The 24,580-nt window shown below is 31.0% G+C and overlaps 1 protein-coding gene across 2 annotated transcripts; it reads right to left on the bottom strand.

The window, feature by feature from the left end:
- Window positions 1-1,511: 1,511 nt before the first annotated feature.
- Window positions 1,512-24,520, bottom strand: LOC148607688 (cell division control protein 45 homolog). 2 transcript variants are annotated; one of them, XM_088544248.1, is made up of 17 exons: window positions 24,401-24,520; window positions 20,710-20,769; window positions 19,672-19,764; window positions 18,922-19,016; window positions 18,150-18,264; window positions 17,110-17,274; window positions 15,722-15,783; window positions 14,400-14,510; window positions 13,138-13,329; window positions 11,959-12,057; window positions 11,446-11,557; window positions 10,438-10,493; window positions 9,053-9,191; window positions 8,655-8,738; window positions 6,018-6,133; window positions 4,754-4,830; window positions 1,512-3,359 (listed from the first exon to the last, which is right to left on the bottom strand). In XM_088544248.1, exons 1-17 carry the CDS (start codon window positions 24,449-24,451, stop codon window positions 3,295-3,297), a joined length of 1,692 nt encoding a protein of 563 aa, XP_088400374.1. In that variant the 5' UTR covers window positions 24,452-24,520; the 3' UTR covers window positions 1,512-3,294. The 2 variants fall into 2 exon arrangements, with proteins under 2 accessions (XP_088400374.1, XP_088400375.1); XM_088544249.1 differs by lacking the exon at window positions 24,401-24,520 and adding an exon at window positions 20,852-20,872.
- Window positions 24,521-24,580: the final 60 nt, after the last annotated feature.

The raw sequence follows: 24,580 nt of genomic DNA, 5'->3' as shown, positions 1-24,580 counted from the left end.
AAATTAGTCAATCTGCTTCGAACATTGGATAAAAAGCGATATTATATACATAAATGATATTCTAGATGATCAAAATCAAATTTCGGAGAAAGTTGTTTTCAACAAACGTCAACAAAAAAGCAACTGGATAGCAGAATTAAATATTCTGAAAGAAGCTATACCGCATAAATGGAAACCTCTCTTAAAGACAAATGAATCATTTAAAACTAAAGTGAATATTAAGAGGGAAAGCTTTACCTGGAAACTTTCGTTTCTAGATGTAGCTAATATTACAAATCATTAGTTAAAGATAAATTTGAAGATTCTATTGGCTTTCAAAAATGGGTGAGAATTTTCAGTTCTCAAGAAACATTTTTCAAGGAAAATTTATATCTTAACTATTTAACAGAAAACAAATTAAAAGAATTTAGATGGAAGGTGATACAATATATCATTCCAACAAAAAATATTGTTTCAATGGAAGATAGTTGCAAATCCTTTATGTAGTCTTTGTCAACAGGAAGATTTTTTTTCATTTCTTTATCTCATGTCCATACTTAAAACCATTCTGGAATGAGAGTAATAATGTCTTTAGAAAATCTGGCATAAATTCTAATATTAAACTAGAACATATTGTCTTGGGATATAAGATTGCTGGTGAAAAGTAATTTTTTATTAACTATATATTGACAATACTTGCTTTTTCTGTCTACAAAGTTTATTATATATCCGGACAAAAATCCAAAAATGTAAATGTTTCTCCATTTTTATGAAAGAATACAAGAAAAGAATAAGTGATGTTTAGGAAACTTTTGGTAGATTACCTGTATGTCTATTCGTACTTATCGATTATTTACTTTATAAATTGAAAGTTTATGAATATATATATATGTATGTATTTTTTATAACTAGTTATTACCCTGGATAACTAGAGGAATTTACAGGGAACACCATGAAAAGCTTGGGTTCAAGGTGCTATGTGTAACAAGCGTAACTGAAAAAAAGTATTTATTTGTTGTTAAAAAAAAGAACATTTCTTTGGTGGCTAGCAAAATCATATCAAAATTAAGGAACAATTGGCCAACCACAAATTAAATTTTTGCAAGGAAACAGTGTCTCCAGAGACGACTGCACCATAACAATATAGGTCCACAATTTTTTGCAGCCTTATAAAAAACATATCTGCTAACTCGGACCTATAGACAGCTGTCAAACAGGTAAGAAAGTTTAAGATTAATAAGGAGTATACTCGAACTATATCAAATTTGGCCATGAAAAATAAATGTGGTCAAATCAACATGGATGTTGAAGAACATATATTAAGTAGTGTGTAATACAAATCCTGTGAAGTTTCATTACATTCCATTCAGTGATGTAGCCACCCCATTTGTTTGCATAACAGAAGGAAGTATGGATGGAATGAAGGACAAACACCTCTTTCACTATATATCCCCATTTGCAAACCTGCCAATATTGCAGTGGGAATATAAGAAACAAGGTTTATAAAAGGATGAACACCTCTCAAAATAGGCTTTTTCTTCTTTTTCAATCATTGATATTTATTATAAATAGTAGGTTTTTACATAATCATCAACTATATACATTGAAAATTAATTCTATGTCATTCTTTCACACTATGTACAATTAAAATGAATATAGTGTTTATACAAGTTTCACAAATGGGTCCATTTCTGGTACATTAAGAGTTAAGACTCTTGTGGAGTACATAATTCCTGAAAATGGTACTTGTAACTTTCACCAGCAGGAACTTGGAGCTATTTTGGTGCTGTGTTACACATATTTAATATTTAGTTATAACCCATCTATTATAAGGATAATTCAAAAGCAAAAGCCTTAAAAATATGAAATACAATTAAACTTTTTAAGAACAGACTACAGTACCTGAAGCAATCTATGCAACTATTTGGCAGAATGTAGATAAATCTGACTGATTCGTAACAAATCATTGATTCATCAGATTATGGTTTTGAAATGATGATCCATTTAACTGATTTTCATCAGAACAACATGAAGTTGCACAAATCATACCCTCACCCATTTAGGAAGTTGATATGGAAGAGCAACTAAATCACTTACAACAAATGCCTTATCTACGTGAAGTTAATTTGAAATCAATCCATCAAGATTTTTATAACAAAATTTTTCTCCATTTTTCAAATACTGTGAAAAATGGCCAAGTCCCACAAAACAGGAAGTTAGTATCAGAGCAACAGAAATTGCTTACAACATATGCTTCATCTACATGAAGTAAAATACCAAATTTGCAATCAATTCATTCAGTGGGAGTCAAGATTTTTGTGAAGAAAATTTTCATGATAATTCCATGAAACATTGTAAAGTCCAACGAAACAAAAAAGTTATATCGGAGAGTAGTCGAAATCAATCCATAAATCAGGAGCTACAAAAAAATTGAGATGAAAAATTTGGACAAATAGACGGAACAACGGAGGGACAATGATATTCCAGTATACAACCCATCTGTTGAGTGAGGGTATCATTAAAATATTACAGGAATGGAAATTAGCAAGAGCCCAGTAGCCAACAGCCCTTAAATTTTGACCTGGGCTAATGAATTTTTTAAATCAATTGCCCAGCTGGCTACTGAAATATTCTCCAATTATAAATAGAAAATAGCTCTGGGGTACCAAATTAGTTAAGCTACTGGATTCTGTTTTTAGGGGCCCAGTCAGCCACTATGTAAAAATTGCCAATTTCTGTCCCTGTAATATATATGTTTAAGACAACTTTCAGTTAACTTCACTTCAAAATATAAAAATCCAGCTTCAAATTTTATTCGCAAACAAATAAAAAATAGAAGCTCTAGAGATCCTGAATCACTCATCTGGTCAAAAATAGTCTTTTCAGCTTTTTAAAGGTGGACTCTTGACCTTACCGTACTATTGTCACAAATATCATTTAATCCATAGAGAGCATATTAGTTATCCAACTGGTTTTCATATTTGAAAAATAAATCAAAATACAAAAACATGAATGATCACCTGATGAAAAGATTATTTTCCAATATCAATGACTAATTTGTAACTGTTCTCAAAAGGCTGGCCAAAAATGTTACACAGATCGGTTAAGATAAAGTATACTAGCATGTTCAGATAACAACTAATGAAAATATTATGATATTTGAAAACTGAAATGCAATACAGAAATCTGACAACATTTTCAAGGACAAATGCTTTTGTCAAAAGTACCGTAGAAGTAAGATAGTACAGTTTTCATTTACATGCAGGATCTTCAAGCAAAACACATAGAACAAAGGATAATCTAATACAGTATTTTCTAATTCAGTAAACTGATCAAGGCATCAAAGAACTTGCTCCGGTCTTCAGTTTTCATTTCCATAACTGAAATAAAGAAGGCAGTGTCCCAAATTATATTACATTTTATTTCTAATATTCATTTTAATTCTAAGTATTACAAATGTCAAAATATATAAAACACCTAAGCTTCATTCCATGTATTGCACATGGTAGAACCTCTTGGTGATGGGTTTGGCTTCCTATTTCGATCATTGTGGTTTTGAGTACTTCTTATATACAATTATTTTTTGGAGTAAGATTTTCCTATATATTTGATTTTAAAGCTGGCAGTAAGGGGTAACTCCTTGAAGCACTGAATACAGCATATCCAAATTTACAATAAGTATAATTGGTATTCTGTATTGTATAATCAGTTAAGTGTCAGTCTCTGTAAGAATCAGTCTCAGTGGGTGAAACATGGTATGAGAAAAACCACCATTTTGAAAGTTAGAATCATGGAAAAACAGACAAGATTTTCCATATTATTTTGGTAAACAAATTATAATTTCATTGATATGCACTGAAAATGAACATTTCAAGAACAGATAACTGTCAAAACCTCATTATTCTAACATTTATTTAAAATTTCTGAGCAAATCTAGTGATGTAGAGATTAGATAAGGGTCTTTTCAAATAGAGAAAGCATCCTTGAGTGAAATTATACTGCCAAATTGGTGGGTTTTCTGATTTTTCTCATTTTACCTGATTCATTCAACAACATACACTTAAGTACAGTTCCTTGAATGGGTTATGCATGTTTTATTTTAACTGAGAAACAATGATAAAAATTGGTATTTTCTATAATGTGAGAAGGGTTTTCACTCTTTTTCAGACATCAAATTCAAGGATATTTCTAGGGATTTGACAGGATTTTAGTACTTTTTACTTATAGTATTAATAAGAAAGTGTGTAACAACTGTGTATATTACATCTTGTTTTTACTCAATACAGGTTTTGGTGGAGACAACAATGCTTGTGGAATTGTTTTATTTTTTTTTTTGCATGTCTTAGTTGTTCTTGTTTCCTATGCTGGATTTTTTCTTTGTTGTAAATTTAGTTTATTAAAAAATTTATAGCATTCACTGACAGTCACCACCATGCTTATTTTTAACATGACCATTGCATAGTGGTAAAAACTGAGCTTGATCTATACCATTTGCTAAACATTTCAAGACCTTTGCATTACGCATATTCAAGATTAGGGTTGACCTCTACCAAGTCACCATTTTTGTTTTATCCAAAGAAATGACCTCTAATTACTACCTATTTAATGTACAGGTACAACCATCAACTAAGACACAAGGGAAGTAATTCAAGTTGTTTTAGACTTCTAATTACTTAACTCGCATGGATTTTCCAGCTTTTTCCTCCACTTTCCTGTTTTGCCTGCCCAGTTACATTTTGTTATAGTTGTAATGCTTATGAAGAAAAAAACTTACTGTATGTGTCAAAACTGTCATGTAAAGTCCTGGAGTTAGTACTGACAGCTGCCTGCTCAAATGCTTTACCAAAGAAACTGGAATGTAATGATAACAATTCTGTCATTCAAATATTAATAATAGTGTCTATGTAAATAACATATTTTGAAAAAAGGAGGAGGATTGTGATCATGGCAAATTACTTTAACCCTACCACATTATTTGCACCTGTCCAAATTCAGGAATTTCAGGCCTCTGTATGTCTTCGTTTGTTTTTACTTTCAGTTTACATTTATGTTGCTGGAGTATATCGGGGGGGGGCAGCTATTATATCGCTGTACCTGTGTATAATGACCTGGGGCAAGCTGCATCCTGCACTGTGGTGCGAGTTTCCTGGTTATTCATTTAAGACCTATGGGTGGCCTTTAGCTGACATTTTTTTAAACTGATAAATCTTCATTCAATATTTGTTTAAGTTTACAAAATTGATACACTTCAAACATTACATTTTCAATGCGAATAAATTCTTTTTTTTTAAGTTTGTTATTCAGGTATAACTGCCCTTAATTTTATTATGAACCAAAGGGAGACATAATTGACAAAATATAAGTCAAAACACAATAAATGTCTGCATTGAAGTGAAGGAAGATCATGTTTAAAAAACAGAAATATGCAGATTACAGTTGTAGATATTTCTTGCAACTCAAAATTTAACAAAAATTAAATGTACTTGCCCACACCTACAGAAAAGAAACAAGAAATGAATATGTAACCAACACAGAAGACATATTCACAAACAATGCAAACCGCTTTACAGAAGCTTTTCACTTAATTTCAAATCATTACAAATGTTTCAAGATTTTAGCTAAAAATGAAATACATGTATATTGCCGGAAAATATCAAATTCATTTGAGAAGCTTAGGAACAGTCAGATCAGAAGGGTTCCCCAAGCTAATCTGAGTGTTTCCAATTGAGTACAAAAAAATATATTGATATTTTTGGCAATGTGCATGTATTGTTTTTTATCCTGAAACAACATTCAGTCATTGCCTAAATAAAACATGCGATATTTGTCCAAAACAGTTTATTTTTTCAGCAATCATTTTAGCACGAGGATCGGCGAGAGCACCTTTAAACCTGTTTTCCGGTTTTTGTCTTTGCTCATAACTGGAATGGTAACCAGTAGACGATATCATACAGAAGAGAAATAAGGCTTTGCATTATTTGACACTTTTTATTAGTATAGTAGAAAACTTAATTGCAGAATAAATTTCAATCTCTTACTTTTTCCTTTCATCATCTAACTGTAAAGGGGGAATGCCAATAACTAATGTGGTTCCCTGTTCATCTAAAGGTGCTCCTAGGACCAGCGGTAAACTCTTTGCTCTTTTGTTACGACTCTGTCATAAATAAAGAAAGAGCTACTTCAACACCACATCAACAACTTTATGACTTGGTGACAACCACTGCGAATAACTAGTGAAGCCAAAAATGTCCAATATACATTTTCTGTGTAAGAAATTAAGAATCTAACACCTGTATGAGTGCATGATAGTGAAATCTCAGACACCTAAGGGTAAGATTTAATCGTTCTCTAACCAGGCTCTGCCAACTTGGGTAACTATTACATCTGACGGTGTTCTAGGATTCCTATTTCCCGTTACCTAGGACAAGTGAAATTTGGGTCAGGGAAGTTAGGTACTTATTTACACTTTCCCGTGGCAAGTTGAAAACTTTATATGCTGTAAGGATTTGTTTTGTTAGGAAAGCAGTCACTGACTGTGGAAAAGTTGATTTTATATGGATTTTTCCTGAGGATGCCTCAATTTCTGAAAAATCCTAGAACACTGTCTTACCCAAGGGTATATGAGATTCCCTATGAGGTGTTTGATTCTTTTTCTCACTTTGAGTAAGTTTTCTGATAAAATATTTGAACTAAAATGACCTGCATTTAAAAGCATATCAGGCCAGTGATAGATCACTTCAAAAAAGTATAAACATACTGCAAGAAATAATCAATCACCAGTTATTCTTGATAAATAGACTTTTAAAAGAATATCCAATCACATTCAATATTGGTAGGAAAGGATCCATTATTAACTTTTTATTCAAATGTTTCAATATTTTTTACAGGAAAGCACACGTTCTGTAACCCGCGAGTGAGATAAGGAAATCTCACGCAATTAAATAGAAATATTTTGTCTCTTTCGTGAAAAAAAAAACCTTTGCCTAATATTTCAGCTATATTCAGGCGATGAACATGAAGTGGATGATAAAATGAACACGAAATGATGATGAAATGGGAAAAAAAAAGATGGAACACAAGGACAATGGGGTCGAGACATTTTGATTGCCACGGGAAACAGGGAGAGGTGGGAAGACTTGCTCAATCTTCATAAAAAGAGAGAAATTTTGCAATTTTAATTAGTCTAAGGTCAAATTACTTGAGGAATCCAAATGTTATGGCATTCTAAACTATGACAGGTTAGTGGGTGGGTAGGTTTTCTAGCAATGTATTCTAACATATATTTACTACAATATTTACCATATTTTGGTGAGTATTAAGCGCATATTTTTACATAGAAATTATTTCCGGAACATGGGGGTACATATTATGCATTATATAAGAATTGGCCATGAAATAAAAGATACTGGGTAATGTAAACTAACAAACTGAAAGTAAAATGTTACTGAAATAAATTTGATCTAATCATCAAATACACTTTAAGTATTGAATTTTAGTGATATTTTCTTCAAATCATGTTCAAATGTATTAATAACATTTCAAACACAGGTTGTACAATATTTCCTTCTTATAAAGCATGGTTAGAAATTAATATAAAGCAACTAAAAATCAAAAAGGAACATAGTGCTTTTTTGAAAACCCTCCATATCAAATGCTTTTGCAGCTGACAATGATTATTTCCATACCTATTTTGATTGTTTCTTACATTTTTTTTCTTAACCATTTGTTTTTAAATGAAAAATTGCAAAATTTGAGTTACAAACAAAACCAGGAATGTCCGATTTTCCTGACTTTCGATTTTGTTTTATAGGCCATTTCATACATCCTGAATCAATTTTATCAAGCTTCGAAATTAAAATTATCCAATTTATGTAGCTACTGGTTTTCACATGTTTTAGTCTGCATACAAGTGTCTTTCCTTTATATATTCCTAGGAAATACTGCATCAAGGTAAATAAATTGACCAAACAAGTGCAAAATACCAATCTTTTGTCTTACAAAATTTTACTGCAATCCAAGTATAAAAAACTTTTTTTTCACACGTGTAGACCTTCAAAATTGCAATGGGTATTATACACACCAAATTTCAATATATACAAAGGCAAGTACTGTTAATCAACCTACATTTGCACACTTTTGAGATTGACAATTAGGAAATGTTTATTGGTGTTGCTGTTAATGGCAGACCTGTTCACACTACTTGATGACAATCCTTAGTTTTCACTGTATTCTATGGAAATGATACGTAAAATCCTGAGCTCTATGAAATTTTTTCATAGGTACAATGGAGATATTCTTGATCTGTAGATTGTAATTTGTAGTTAAAATTCAGAAAATACAGAGAATCTGTATTAAAGTAAACATCTTTGCCGTGGTCGTTTCCCCAGTTACCCCTACTTAACCCTGCTTCCTAACATAAAGACGAACTCAAATACTATAATTGCAGAAATTATTGCAATGTTTCTATTATTGTGAATAATGCCAATGGATTAAAATTGCAATGACTAAAATATGCGTTGAGGAAATGTCTACATTACTGATGTAGGATATTTCTCAACATAGCAAAAAACTATGATTGCAGCTCGTAATTAAATGCCAAAATTGCAATAATCAATGCAGGCAACAACTTCTGCATGAACTGTCCCTAGTTTTTAGGTAAAAACATTGTATCTTACCACAGAACAATGAGCTTCCAGAGTGAACCTAGCGAGTCTAATCAAACACTGAGGCCTAGAGAAAAATTTTACATCCATTGTCCCCTGGAATGCAAAAAGGAAATAAGAAGCAATAGATACATAGGGATATCACAAAAATCATTGAATAAACAAAAAAAAAACCAAATAAATTAAAACAGCAATTGAAGCATACAGCTTAAAAGATCCATGCATATAATAAACAAGACATTTGTTGAAATTTTTTCTTAGCATTAAACATTAATTGCAAATTTTAAGTCTGTTCTTGTCTATAATCTACATTAAATCATGGTCATTGTATACCACACCATTTCAAACCAAGGAGTATAATTATCAAATGAAGACTGAGGAGAGCTATGAGTAAACCCTCTACAACCTACCTCTTGAATAAAAGCATACAGAAATGGACCAGCTGAAATAACTTGATGCATGTCGAGGAAAGTCTGGACCTGTGTAACTATGGCTTTGGTCTGTTTCTTGGCTAGTTCTATTGACTTCTCTAAAGATGCTACATTGGTTCTGTAAAGTAAATATAAACCTTGAAGAAAAAAATTTCCTTACATTCATAATACATGTACTGTAATTGCTCTTAATTTTAGGGTGTTTTAGTTTCCTCAAATTTCACAATCAGTAATTATTTTCAAATATGCATATCATTCAAAGCACCTATGATATCATGTTTTATGGTTTACATAAAAGAGACATCAACTGAGATCAATATCTTTTTCAAAGTCTTCCATAACATACAAAATCACAAATTATGGGTGTGTCAGAAACAAATTTTGTAAATGAAAACTGCATACTTTTTTCAACTTTGTCTTTGTACCAGGAGGGGGATGCGTGGTATACACCAAAACAATGCGTTTCTAGATGTTTTTCTGGAGACATAACTTTCAGGAATCAGAACCAAAGTTGTCAAAAAAGACAACATTGAGCCATTTGAACATTGAGAACAGTTTCATAAGAAATAATCTAATGAAGTTTTACTGCTATTTAATAGTTGTTTTATCCCGTAATGCCATTTCTAACATTTATAGTTTGTACCAAAAGCTATAACTAGCTTCTAATTCTCTCCCAAAACATGCAGTTCTAATTATAACTTCTTCACATTGGAGTGTCAAATACACAATAACAGGAAAGCCAACCTGTCCTCAGGCCCATTGTCATTTAATTGTCAAATAACAAAAGATCAATTTAAAAGTAAAAAGCGATTGTCACTAAATCTTTAATCCACTTGATAAACTGTTTTGAGATGTCAAGCTTGACAAATTAAAATATCACTTTTATTAAGTGTCGGATTTGAGGTCATTGTTTTAGTTTAACCCCTGATTTGCATACAACCAGGAAGTAAAAACAATCAATAGATGGCTTGGAAATGCAAGGAAACATGAAAAATTACTTTTATTGAAAAGATTAATAATGAAATAATACACATTTCTGGGAATTTAGCAGAATCTTTTCATCTCAATGTTGTCTTCCACTGGTGATTTTTCCTCACTTCCCAATGTGTGTTTTACATGGAAATGATCTCCCTTGCCAAAAAAGGGGATGCACGGTATACACAGTGGTATACAGTAGTTTTTGAAATACTTCATCAAAAGTGTGATGAACACAGTATTATAGTATATCCCTGACTTGCTGAGATGGGATATCAATGTGCCAACAAATGACTTAAGTTATGTCATAAAATAATAAGGGATTTTTTTCCATATCGGCCTGTAGAATTAACAGTTCCTATTCTCAATAGTTGGATATATCTACCTACCTTTGCAAAACATCTAAAGCACTTAGGAAATTATCTGTACTACTTTTATGTTTATCCTGAAATACAATGAACAAATCTTGTAAAATAAATACCCACAAAAATAAGTACGGTTACAATACAATATCTTTTAATGTGGATGAATATAAGCCATTTTAACAAAGAGATGTTGTTACTTACATGTATTAAAAACATCAGTTTTTAGGCATAGTTTAAAACTACGTTTCTCAAACATCATTGCCAACATATACAAATACATTTTGTATCTCATTCTTGTTGGTTAATTGTACATAAGCTTGTTGTTTTAATTTTCAGCATAGATCTCATTCATGTGTTGACTTACTAGAAAAGGAACATCTAATGGAACATTAAGGAGGTAGACCTAAGGTATGGGACACAACTCTTACAAATCACTGGAACGTTTGTATTTACCATTGTACAACAACCTCATGTAAGCATCGAAGTAATTTGAACTCATTTCATTCTGTTTCAAAGGAAATCTTAAAAGGCTTTGGTGAAATTGAATATGATACAAATATATCACTGATTTAAAGAGTTGTCCCTTACCCTAGGTCTACCTCCTTAAGTAATATCCTGTCATATTGTGGAAAATAATCCATGCACATAAAATAAACTGTTATCACAGAGATAAGTCTCTCCAGTTTAATTTTGTCAATATTGAATGTGTGTATGTTCAATATTTTTTTGTGTGTTGCTGTCATATTTTGTACAATTATATGAAATTACAAAATTATCGTTTTTGTGTTACCACTACAAAATGCACTACGCGACAGATGGGTGAACACTCAACTAAACTTTTCTGGAGGCCATCACAAAATACCTCGCCACTTTGTGTGGCAGGGTACAAAAAGTGGTCACATAATTACAACATGTTTGATAACTAAATTTATCAGTATTATGAAATAGGAAAGGACTTATAAAAATAAGTTTCAAGAGAATTAATAACTTACAAGTACGTGAAACAGTGTTCTAGTAACAGAAGTAACTTACAATATTTTCCAAAGTAGAAACACATGCCAGGACATAATCTGATGCACACAACTTGTTTTTATATCCATATTGTGCTGAAAATGATGGAATCACAACATCTTGGTTTGTCAGGCTAAAAATATATAGAAAACTTATTGATAAAAATAAACGTTCCTTTATCTCTACATAAGATCTAGGCTTTAAATTTAAAGAAAATCACAGTTGCTTTATATCTATTTCTTCAATAATGTTCCTGTCTTTATTCTGGAGATTTATATGTACCATTCATAACAAGTTTTAACCTTGGTAAAAAACTAAGATCATGATATAATTTATGTGGTCAAAACTGAATTTACTAATTATACAGTTAAAGCCTATGAAAATATCTTAATATCCCCATATTCACATGTAGTATTAAGTAATGATCGTTTTAAGCAAAATGTAATATGTCATATTCGGTTTTAATCAAGAGGAAGTTAATGACAAACATATTTACATGGAAGCACCTTTTGAAAATGATTTCAGTAGCCTTACCCATATTTAGTCATGTGGTCCTGAATCATCTGTTTAATATTATGTCGTAATGATGTTTCCATTGATGAAAATTTCTGTTTACATTGAGTTAAAGGCATTCTGTAAAATCAGAATAAAAAAAATTAAACAATTACAGCTATTTTGATATTCATCATAAAGATCAGTTTTAAAATCCAAAATCCATAAGAAATATTGCACAGTATTGTAATTGATTACTTACTGCAAGAGCTTAACTTTCATGTTGAGTGTAGTATATCATTCAAAGCTGAATGTTGTCCTCTTGTATATGTATTTCTATGAACTAATAATATTTAAAATGATGTCAAAACAATATGTTTAAATCATTTCGAAAGAATTTTGACATAAAAATTGTGTGGTAAAATTACAAACATTAATTGCATAAAGCCTCTTTTAAGGGGAGATACTTGGTGGGAAAATGTTCTATCGAAATGTTAGGGTATATATTTTTTTTTATTTTACAAGAAAAAGTCTGATGACCCCCAATTTTCTTTTTTGAAATATGAAAGAATGTCAGTGAAGTGTTTTTGATATTACTTCAGAAGAAACTCTATCTACCAGTTTTTTTTAAAGAATGTCAAATAGTGAAATTCCACACAGAATCTATATAAAAATTGACTTTAATAAGGCTCAGTTATCTAAAAAAATCAAGTTCGGTGACCTATGCATTTTTTACATTAAAATTCTAAAGTATATTAATTCAATGTAATAATCCAGAAAAAAAATTGACACATGTATCTTCTGGAAATATTAGGTATGATCTACCTTAATCTACATCTCTATTCAGCTTATTATAACCTTTTAAAGAGTAATCATGAGAACTAGGGGTGTAAAGATACTTTTTTTCTCGAACATTACATATCGCAATATTGGATATGCTCGACAGTATTATCATGACACATTTTAAGAGACGTGTGTCCCTCATTGGCATCGTAAGCAGCTATGACATACCGTGAACCGAATTGGCTGAAAAAATACAGCGATTTTGATACATATGGTGAATTGTTTCCCACTTAATGGGAACCAAACATTTGTTCATACTTGCAAGTCACATATACATGTAATTCCCGTGCTTAATTCTATGTTTAATATGACAAACAGTCACATTTTTCCATTAATCTTCAATATGTTAAAAGAATTAATCATAATACAGTAACTTACCCCATTTCTGCCAAAAACTCATGCAATCTTTTTTGACCTTTCAGTGTCCAAACTTTGAATTTACAAGCCATATTTACAGAATGACAAATACTCTCAAACAGTGACCAATGTCTATATAATGTTAATTGCAGTTCTTCATCAAACACTATTTTTAAACAGTTTATAGATATAATATTGTCTTCATCCTCTCCCCTAAAAAATAAACACACTATGTATTAAGTAAAATATGTTAAGCTAATTACTACCAGAAGTCTCAATTGATTACATTCATTTCCTATAATAAACCTCATGAAACTGATTTTGTAATTTGCTTGTAAGTGGTGAAAAAAAGAAAGTTCTGTGGTTTGTTGTGTTATCTTTTCTGTTAACATTCTTTTAGAAATAGAATTAAGAAACAGAGATGCTGAAAATACAACATTAGTATTTTAGTTTTTCAGTATTATATTTATAAAGTTAATACCAATCTACCAATTAAAACAGTGTTTTTAATTTCATATATTATGGACAATATATATACATCAATTATACCATTTGACACCATCGAAGTGGACAGATTCCTAAGGTATAATTGATTGTTTGCGTAAAAGGAACTGTGACTAAGTGATAACCTTGAAGTCAATGGGACATGACTGCGGAGACATACCAATGAAATGATAGATTTGTGGTAGAATGATGCTATTGCAACTGTGTACAAAATATGATTGACCAAGCATAAGTGGTTCATCTCAAACTGACCTTATCAGAAACTTAACATAAAAGCCTTAACTTTTTGAAGCTAAAAGACCACGTCTGTGGGGTCATATGCACGAAATGGATACAGATTGTGATAGAGTGATGCTAATCCAACAGCATACCAAATATGATTGACATAGCATAAATGCTTCTTAGAAAACTTAACAAGAAATTCTTCATGTTGACACAGGAAGCTCAATGCCTTAGTCTCACCATACATTACAGGTGAGCGACAATAAAAAAATTACTCTAAGTGCTTCACAATAATAAACACAAAAATGCAAGCAAATCAGTCAAAAGTTGTTTAAAAGGACATTTAAGCGATCCATTTATAAAGTACTGTGTGGTGTGCAATTTGTTTTGTGATCTTTTAATTTTTCAAATAACCAAAATTAGCATTTCGTTCATTTAAATGACATCTTTTCTCATTAGAAATACTATTAAATCCATGTCATTTGTGTTCAAAACTAATCATAATTACATTATTTGTAAAAAAAAAAATGCCTTAAATTAAGAGCAATAGTATATACCTGTGATTATGCCTTGCCACATGTGACTGAAGTGTCATTACATCATCTATATATTTATCTCTTGGTGTCTTATAATGTACATATTGGTCTGTTACACCTACCACAGCTAACCTACAATAAAATAGACATTATGCAAATGAGCAAACATTGAAAAAACAATGCACCGTGCATGAAGAAGTAAAGTAAATTTCTAACCGTTTTACTGGATATACAACATAATACAATTATGGGGGGGAGGGGGGAGAAATACTTTATGATTTAAGATCTGTTTATGAAACTTAATGATAATCAAAGTTTTTGGTCATATTAAAAACATTCTAATATGATTTGATTCAAAGCTCTTTAAACCACAGCCATGGTAAAACAGTAATAAACACATGACCAACATTTTTACTGCAATTCATAGGCTGCATCTATTAAAAAATATGAAGAAACTATTCCTACTAGAATCGAAATAAATCACGGAAACTCAATTTTATCATTGTTTTATAAAAGGCTAGCAGTTTATGTCGTTATTTAACCCCTCGCTATCGCTCAGCCCTAGGATAAAACTGTGACATAATTGACCAACCTGTGGTAAAACAGTGATAAAATGGAGGTTTTATACATAAATGACCTGTTAAATCCTAAATTTAGTGAATTGTAGACAGTAATTTTCAGATGAAATTTGTAGAAAATGCAGAGAATTTGGAAAGGTAAACACCTTTGAATATCCCGTGGCTGTACACCTAATATAGTACTAGATAGTACTCATCCTTTTTCAGCTAACAGTGTCTTTTTTTTTAAGTAAATTTTTTCACTGTAAAAAGTAATTCAATGCTTACATGTAAAAGGATGATGATAAGTGATAATTCATGTATACTAATAATTGAATTTAAGACTACTCATTTGCAGTAATTCCTAAGGTATTTTTGCTACAACTGAACCTTTGATATCAAGTTAAATGTCAATTCAATATAAAATTTTATAAATTTCATTAAAAAATTCAATTAACATTTCTTTTAGCATGATAGATTTTCAGGTTCTTCCAAAGTCAAGATATAGAATGCACACATATACACAAATTTGTCAATATGTTCATTATTAAAATGAATAAATGCTTGTTTACAATACATACTTCTCAATATACTTTTTTGTTTCACGCAAAATATATGAAAATGTGTTTTTTAGGGTACGTTATTTTATGTGATTTGAGATTTTCCCCAATAAAAAATGCAAAAGCAAGGCAAAGTATATTCCACAGCAAGATATATGTAATGATATGTGTAAACCTCTCCCTTAAGAATCAATGTGCTTTCAAATATAACTCTCTCTAAGCTTACCAAACTAAGTCATTGGTATCTTTAGACATCTTCCATGCAAGCTCAAACATTATTAGAGAAGCCTGAAGTGTAAATATTGTAATATCTTTAATAATAATAGTCATACAACAAATTTTTGTACATAACAATAATAGAAAGCAGCACATATATTTTTGACATCTAGTAAATATGCAATACATGTGCAAATCAAATAAGGTCATATAATTAAAATCAAAAACAAGTCAAGGACAAGTTGAAGTATAGATCCTCTCTCCATACAAAAAAAAATAAATCAGAGATCTCTAAGTCAACACATAATTAAATAGTTATAAAGATTAAAAATGTATTATATCTGGAAAAAATTCCAGGGTATTTATTCTGACAGTTCACAAGCCGGAAAACGTTGTTTTAGGCAGGCTGTTGTATTACTGTTTCAAAAATTGCAGTTGTATAGCTATTTATGTAGACATTTCAGGGACAAACCAGATCGGTATGACTAAGGAATTTGGTTAGTTGGATATCAAAAACTAACCCCTCGTAGTCATAATGGCATCACTGACCCCTCTAATAAGTGTTTTTTCACTTATTTTCTGAAATCCAAAATAATTCAAAATTCTTTAAATGCCGTGTTTGACTATAATGTAGAAAATATTAGTATGTTATCCATTTCATCAAGAAAAAAAATGGATTTTACCTTACAAAAATTACAAAATAATTCCTTCAAAAAAACAAAATTGCATATATCTTCTTTTGATTTCACAGTACATTAAGTAACTTTTCCTGATGACAATTTTACAAGGAAACACTGAAACTTAAATTCTAAACAACAAAATTGTATATTAAATACATATACCCAGCCTCGAGTGAAAATCCAAATACATGTACTTGAAAACAATATAAGCCATTTAACAAAAATAGTTCAAACAAAAAGTTTGTATGTCTACAGTTCAAAACAATACATCCTCCTGAATATGGAAGAGATTCATCAAGTTACTAAGAGACATTATGAACAGAAGGGAGAGAAAGAGTAATCAAGGGAACCAAGGTTATAGCGGTAATCAAAAGAATGTAATCCAGAGACAAAGACCAGACATGGAGAACAGACATACACAACAAAGAACATAAAGTAACTAAAATCATACATACAAAGTAACAAAAGTAAATGAGCAACTCGGACTCCACTAAAAACTGGGAGCATGGACCAGGTGCACCGGTAGGGTAAGCGTCCTCTGCTTTTCTAGAAACACCTGCCGAGTTGCTCATAAAAAGTCAAAGTCCGGGGTAGACAAACGAGGAAAGGAAAACTATGACCTGTTGAATAAATCAGAAAGAAGAAATCATAGCACGACCATGTCCATTTCATGTCAAGAGACAACAAATTATAACACTGCTTAACTGACATAACTTACTGATGTTCCATAAGTAGAAAACTGGTTATATTCAAAAATAATCTTCTGTCTATTTTCATCCCATAATCTTCTTTCTCGCCGTTTATCTAGAGCCTCATCATCAAATCTCCGTCTTTTCCCTGACCTATCTGAACTATCACTGTCATTCCCTGAATCATCATCTGACTAAAATGGATATCAAAGAAGTTAGATTAAATAATTAGTCACATGAAACAAACATACAATTTGTATATAACATACATGTATATAAATGCTGTTGAATTAGGAATTTTTCTGCTTTCCATGGGAAAGTTTTATATGAATGTTTACTTTCCCACAACATGCAAAATTCACAAATATAACTTTAAAATATTATTCCCTTGGCACAATTTCAATTCCTACAGGTTATGGGGAACCAGAAATCTTGAGCTAATACATAGGCAGAATATTTCTTTAGGTGTAAGTATCCATAACCGAGGTGAAATATGGACAAAAGGAAAGTAAAATGGTAACTCAATACTAAACTAGAAACTGAGCAGTCTTTTCTCTTTGAAGTAATGTTTAATATTTAAGGTCTGCATTAGGTTTATCAAGATGTTAACAACTATAACATGAAGTTTACTAGCCTGCAGGTGCAATATGTATTTCCGGTAACCCGACTGACCCGAACCTACTGAAATGATTCACTTATTACCACTAGGGCTTATCTGTATTGAAGATCTGCACCCCACCCCACCCCCCCAAAAAACACATTTTTTTAAGGCCTAGTTAGGATCAACGATGATTGTAGAATATCCATAACAAAACAGAAGATAACTACATTTTCCTTGGAAAATGCTGAATAAACCAATTAAAATAAGACCTATCAATTGTTCTATTCAGTCACTGCATGTAGTATCTAACTAATCTAAAAATATGATGAGCTTTCTGATCAGCCAAAAAGATTCTGAAAAGGTCATCTGATCAGAAAGTAGACTGGAGTGTGGCTAGATCTTACATGCAGTGACTAAATGGAACTACATGTTCCTATCATACATGTATATATCACAGGATAGACTTACATCCTCATCCCTGAACAAAACATCATATTCTGGCAGATCTTCGAACTCTTCTTCTTTCATTAACAATTTGACCTGGACTGCATTATATACATTGTGGACATCCACAGGTCTATGGCTTAAATATGGGACAAAGTTATTTTTAGTTAACACTTAATGTATAATACTATCTTTTTGAACTCCTTTAAAATGTCAAAAATCACATTCAGTCAAAAGGCCATCCAGCCAAATGATATAACAACAAGAAAATGGCTGCAACATTCTTGAGGAGACAAATTTTCAAATACAATAGTTATCTCCCTTTTTTACAATGTCGAAAATTTCTAATAAAAAGTGGTGATTTATAATCATTAATATAGTGTCTTATCATGCCCAAAAATTGTAGTGTAAATTTTGATACTGGGAGATTTACAAGTTGCCTACAGATATTTGATTGTCATTAAATTGAATTTGTAAAGTCATTAGACCTTTACTTCTGTCCTTGCTAAACTGAAATAGCTCAAGGTAAATATCAGTTTTGCTATAATGTGAACTACTGAACTAATAAACATGTAGCTTAATCTCTGAATCAACTGTTAAACTGCATGTACAAAAGGTTTCTGTTTGAATGGTCACAGAGATTAAGTTCCATTGTTACTAAGTTTACTTAGCAAAATTGATATTTATTAAGGGCTATACCAGTTCAACAAGATCAGAATTAAGAGTTAAATTATTACAATGAAAAAAAAAATGGGCAAAATAAAATTGTGTAATCATATTCATAAACTACATTTACCTATCACAGACATAAAACTTTACACTCTCCTCAGGTTGTAGATGTTCTACCAGGTCTGTTGAGGCACCACAGTTTATAAATAGGACATGTTTTACCTGTAAAAACAGAAAAATGTCTGGTATTATAACACACATGTCCATGTACAAACAGATTGTGTGACATGATAATATTCATATCTTAACCACACAGCACGAACAGAAACCAATACATCAATAGTATATAGACTGATTTTCAACTTACAACAAAAAATATTGTCAGTTTCCTGCTACCATACCAACTGTTTTTTTGTCCCTACCCTAAACATTTTATGGCAATTTCGGTTCAAGCACTGTTAAGAGTTTTAATTGTTTCTTCATTAATCCAATATAAAATGTTTTGATAATAAAATACTTTCCTTACCTACCAACCCTATGTTTTTCTTGCTGGGGTAGGAAACAAGAGTACTTTGTTTATAGGCATTGCATAATTTTTCTTAAGCAAAAGTGTAATAACTTCAAAAATGCTTGATGCCAATTATAGTTTAGTGAACAAAGGACATCTTCCCTTCCCTCCCTAGAAACCCTAGTGGAAACCCCAAAAAATCAGATGGAACAGATGGAAGTAATATGGAAAAAAACTTTTTAAGACATCTGGATTTTAGAGATCCCTTTCCAAACTAAGGTACTTTTAACTGGAAATGATCAACAGTCAATCTAGTTTTAGAATGTAAACAACAGTTCTGAAGCTTGACACTTCAGGACCATATCTTACCCCTTCTGAATTTTCAACATAAGCTTTTTCCAAGTCTTCCTTTCCAGATACAGGAACTATAGTGTATAAAATCTGATCACACTGGAATAAATACTGAAAAATAGTACTTATACTATTAATGAACACCTCTGAGACACATATTAAACATACATATATTGTGAAATAACGACCTTAATTTGCCTAGAACTTTAACTGTCATTTAACTGGTCTGCTTCCCAGGTCTTAAAACAGTTTTCTAAATAACAGAAGATTTTCAAATATCTTATGGCAGATGCAAATACCACTTTAAAAAATATACATGTGCGTCATTAAATTTGACCCCATTTTCTCATAGCTTTTTTAAAAACCCAACTCAAAAACACTCATTCAGTACCAGCCTGGAATCAGATCCTGGGCCTATGGCACTGTTTCATGGCACTTTACCAATTTAAATAAATATGCTTCACCAGCAAATGGAGCACAGTATTTAAAATATCTATGGAGCACAGTATTTAAATCTGATCTATAACAAAAACCATTATACTTGCTTTGTTTTAAACAAACATGCTGAGATAGCAAAGTACATAATGCCACCGAACTAAGACTTATTTCTGACTCTTGGTCAACCAGTAACTGCTGAATTTTAAAACTGTTGTAACAAAGAAGTAGTGACCACAGACTTGAAAGATAGTCATACAAGACATAATCTATGTCCGCCTAACTCACTGCAAGTACAGAACTGAGTTTTCCTATATTCATACAAAATTTGTGAGTTGCCATTGTTTTTTTTATGTAAAGGTACATGTATATAAAACAAATTGTAGTAAAAAATCATTAACTATTTCTTATTTGTTGTTAGTTGAAAATCAGGTTGATTGATTGTTGTGCTTAAATGCCATTTCAGCGACCAGGGCTATATCACAGCAAGAACATTTAACAAAAAAATCAGGTTGCAAAAAACATTGTTTATATAACAATCACATTTAATGTGTGTTTGTATGTTCATCATAATTTGGGAAAACCTTTAAAATGTAATTCCAGAAAAAAATTATTTCTTACCTGCAATATTTTACAGGCACATAGAGCATCAACATCAAATGCTACCAAAACCAGAACTCTCTGAAAAAAATTCAATATGATTGAATGAATAGATGATAAGAAATTGGCACCAAAATGTACATGTACAATGTAGGTTACTTACAGGCATTAAGTAAAATCTAGAGCTGAGTATCACGAGAATTTGACAACACAGTACATATCATGATATCTAGAAAAAAATATATTATGATATGTATTGCCCCCCCCCTTACACAGACAGCACACAATCTTCTTTTTATCACCTTGTAGAAATGGAAAGTGATTCCGGACTGACAATACCATATGTGAAACGTCCATGATTATGATAATTAAGTACAAATAAATCCTGTTGGAAATGAAAAGGACCTTGGTGTAATCTTTCAAGACAATCCTAAATTTGATAAGCATATTATTATTAGTGTAAACAAAGCACAAACAGTACTTTCCTTAATCAGTAGATCTTTCAATTATATGGAAAAAGATAAGTTTATTATATCATAAAAATCGATAGTTGTCGTTCATTAACATGTTCTGCAAGTACAACTGTGTGGTCACCATATTTCAAGAAAGACATTCCTAAAATTAAGAAAACTTAGCACCCTGCTAGGAAGTTAGTACTTGAAGACAGATAAAAAGCGGTTGGCTTACCTACTAGGATCACAGATGTGATATGATTCAGGTGTTCAAAACTTTACAAAGGAGTTCTTCATGATGTCATCACTTACCTGTGATTCAGTTTTGGTTGGCACAAAATCCACTGACTGGCATGGGGCATCAACTTTATATCAACATAACTTTTTTTTCCTTTTTTAAGATAATTGAAAAATTCTTTTGGTTCCCAAAATTGCAAATAAATTTCTTTTTATCATGGAATTTTTAAATAAATATTCAGTAATAATACTATATGTACATGAGATTTTAATTATAATTTTATATGAAAATAGAGGTTTACATATAAATATGACTACAAAATTATTTTTCAAATAGAAGAGTTGTAAATTCACATTCAAAATATGAATTATTTTATCTAAATGAAACATTTTACAGAATCAAAATTGGATATAAAATAATGAAGTTATAAAGTTTTGAGAATTGGGATTCTAACCATGAAATTGTCAATTGTTTATTTAGTTGTTAATCTGCCAACCAATTTGACATTTAATGATATGCAAATTAGGAAATGAATATAACATCACTAATGCGGTCTCACTAATTACTAACAAAAAGCGTCAAGAAGCAACAAGAAATTGATCTAGCGACAAGAACTTTGAATTAGTGACAAGAAACTAAAAAATACAGGCAAGAGGAGAGAGACTATATTTATTTGCTGTTTGAATTATAAAAAGTTGAAAAAATAGAAATATTTGTAAGAAGTTATAAATCCCTGGTTATATTAAAAAAAAAATTGTACATGCAAAGTTGATAAAAACAGACATTAATACACATTCATGTCTCTGGAAAAAACTTGCCATATAAGGTTTAAAATTTCGAGAAACTAATATTTGCGAAAATTTGAGTTTAAAACTGCTATGTTTTTATCAAAAGATTAAACTATATGTTATCTATTTCTTTGTCTTTGATGTTATATGCCATTTTTATTTTTAAAAAATATTTAAAGTCATTCTTAAAGAATGCAGATATGTCAGGATTCTACATCATTCTAAATTCCAATAGATTTGTATATTTATGCATATCAGCCAATCGGATTAAATAAGTTATGACATTCATCCACGCGCCAGTCAACAAGGTGTTAATCACTGACTTATGGTGGCATGCGGGCTTTCCCCGTCACATGGGTCATTAAATTGTTAATTGAGGTACATGTAGTTATGATATTAATTACCTAAAAGAAGCCACTCACCCTTTGATCTCACAATCAAGAGTTTTGGTAGCTAGAATTGTTGTAACCTTCAGAATCAAACACACTGATTCTTTTGATGTAAAAATTAACAACAGTTATTGGCTGTCCGATTCAGTCAGTCTATCCACCTAGAAATGGGTTCATGCATAAGTCAGTTGTATCCTTAATGTTACCTTTGATCCACTAAAGGGAAAAGTAAAGGAACCTTTGGTTCTAATGAGGACTGGGTCTTGCTTCGGGTTCAGCAAGACATGGACACCTGACCATTTTATCAGGTATATATGTTTACACATGTATGTAAATATTAATAAAAATAAAATAAATAAATATTTGCATGACAAAAGAAAAATATACTAAATTTAGAAAATTCATAAATGATATTCACAAATTTTAACATGAAAATGATTTGAGTAAAATTCAATGCTTATCTTTATTAGTATAATTTAAAATTCAAAGAAAATGTTTTTTTTCTCTTTTGTTTTGTTTTTTTGTTGTATACCAATTCCAAATTGGCAGAGCACTCTAGATGAGACAAACAATAATAAAATGAACATTATAAAACACAAGTTACTTCAGTATCTAAATTAAAAAATTGAACGAATTACAAATTTACAAAACAAAGAAAATTGGAAAAAATAATTTGGTCCTTTACATTTGCATTTAATTCCACAATTTTTGGCAAAGCATTACTGATGAGACTTCAATAGTTGAAACATGTGCCTCAAAATTTTTAAACATTTTTATTTCATTTAAAAAAAAAAACGATCATTTTGGAACTTTTGTCAACTTTAAGCATGTGCATAACGCAAAAACCTCAATAAAACGATATGCAATTATTCTGTTATTTTTTGACAAAGCGTTACTGATGAGACTTCAATAGTCAAAACACGTGCCTCAAAATTTTTAAACATGTTTACTTTATTTTAAACTAAACAAAAATAGATTTAAAAAAAACCACAACAATCAATTTAGTACTTGGTTAACTTTAAGCACATGTAAAACGCACAAACCACAATAAAATATAGCATCGGAATTTTGATAAATACAGATGGATAACTTTACTATTAAAATCACAAAATTTATTTAGCTCAAAGAATCATTTCCTCTTCATTCTTTTGTCACTAACTTTTGTATTTTAAACCTCACATGGCAAATTCATATCAACTATTCAAGTACAAAAGTTTTTTTTAAATATAACTTCTAACAATCGTCTCCATTTTCAGTTCTCCTATTAAAAAAGATAATTTTTTTCATATTTTTATTATTCAAACAACAAATAAATATAGTCTATCTCCTCTTGTCAGTATTGTTTAGTTTCTTGTTGCTAATTCAAGTTTGTTGTCACTTCTTGTCACAATTAGTGAGACCCTCACCAATGAGATTGGAAAACTCTCCTATATTAAATGGTCAAGCAGTTTATCGAATAAATCAACATGTGAACACCTGTGGAAGAAGTGATACAACCCATCTTCTTCATTCGTTGGAATAACGTATGGTTAAACAATTGAATGTCAACCGAGTCCGTATCAGCAAAATCTGTGAATATTTTCAAGAGAAAACCCGGTTGAACAAGGGAAATTAGAAAGAAAATCCATAGTGTCATAGGGCACTGCTCAAATGTGTACATGTTAGAAACATTTTTTATATATTGAGGTGGCCCAAATAATCAAAGATGTATCAGGTTTTCCGCAGAAGTCATGTAGATTACAGTTACAGGAAGGTAGATAATGTGCTTTTGCAGTTGTGCCAGTGTTAAGACATCGTCTTAATGACGATAGATGACAACATAAGTGAAAGAAGTCTTTACTTTACCTGATGTAAAATTTCATCATAAAAACCTTTTCGTAGGTCTTTGACAAACATGTTCGTGTTATTTCGCAAAATTTCTCATTTCGATTCTGGCGGGGGTACTACCGGAAGTGAAAAATAAAACGCAAAATGTTACATTAACTTTGATTGGATATTATCTAAAACCGAAAGTACATTTTAAAC

This window comes from Perna viridis, chromosome 9 (assembly GCF_037379345.1).
Source record: "Perna viridis isolate PV_CMFRI_1.1 ecotype Kerala chromosome 9, ASM3737934v1, whole genome shotgun sequence".
Lineage (NCBI taxonomy): Eukaryota > Metazoa > Mollusca > Bivalvia > Mytilida > Mytilidae > Perna > Perna viridis.
This window is presented reverse-complemented; position numbering and strand designations above follow the sequence as displayed.

What these genes read in the sequence shown, in the direction of transcription:
- LOC148607688 (XM_088544248.1), bottom strand. Translation starts at nt 24,451, where the DNA reads ATGTTTGTCAAAGACCTACGAAAAGGTTTTTATGATGAAATTTTACAT. An exon ending in ATGATGAAATTTTACATCAG is followed by an intron (nt 20,770 to 24,400) that starts GTAAAGTAAAGA and finishes AATTTTTTTCAG; the next exon opens with AGAGTTCTGGTTTTGGTAGC. An exon ending in TGTATGCTTTTATTCAAGAG is followed by an intron (nt 8,739 to 9,052) that starts GTAGGTTGTAGA and finishes TTTGCATTCCAG; the next exon opens with GGGACAATGGATGTAAAATT.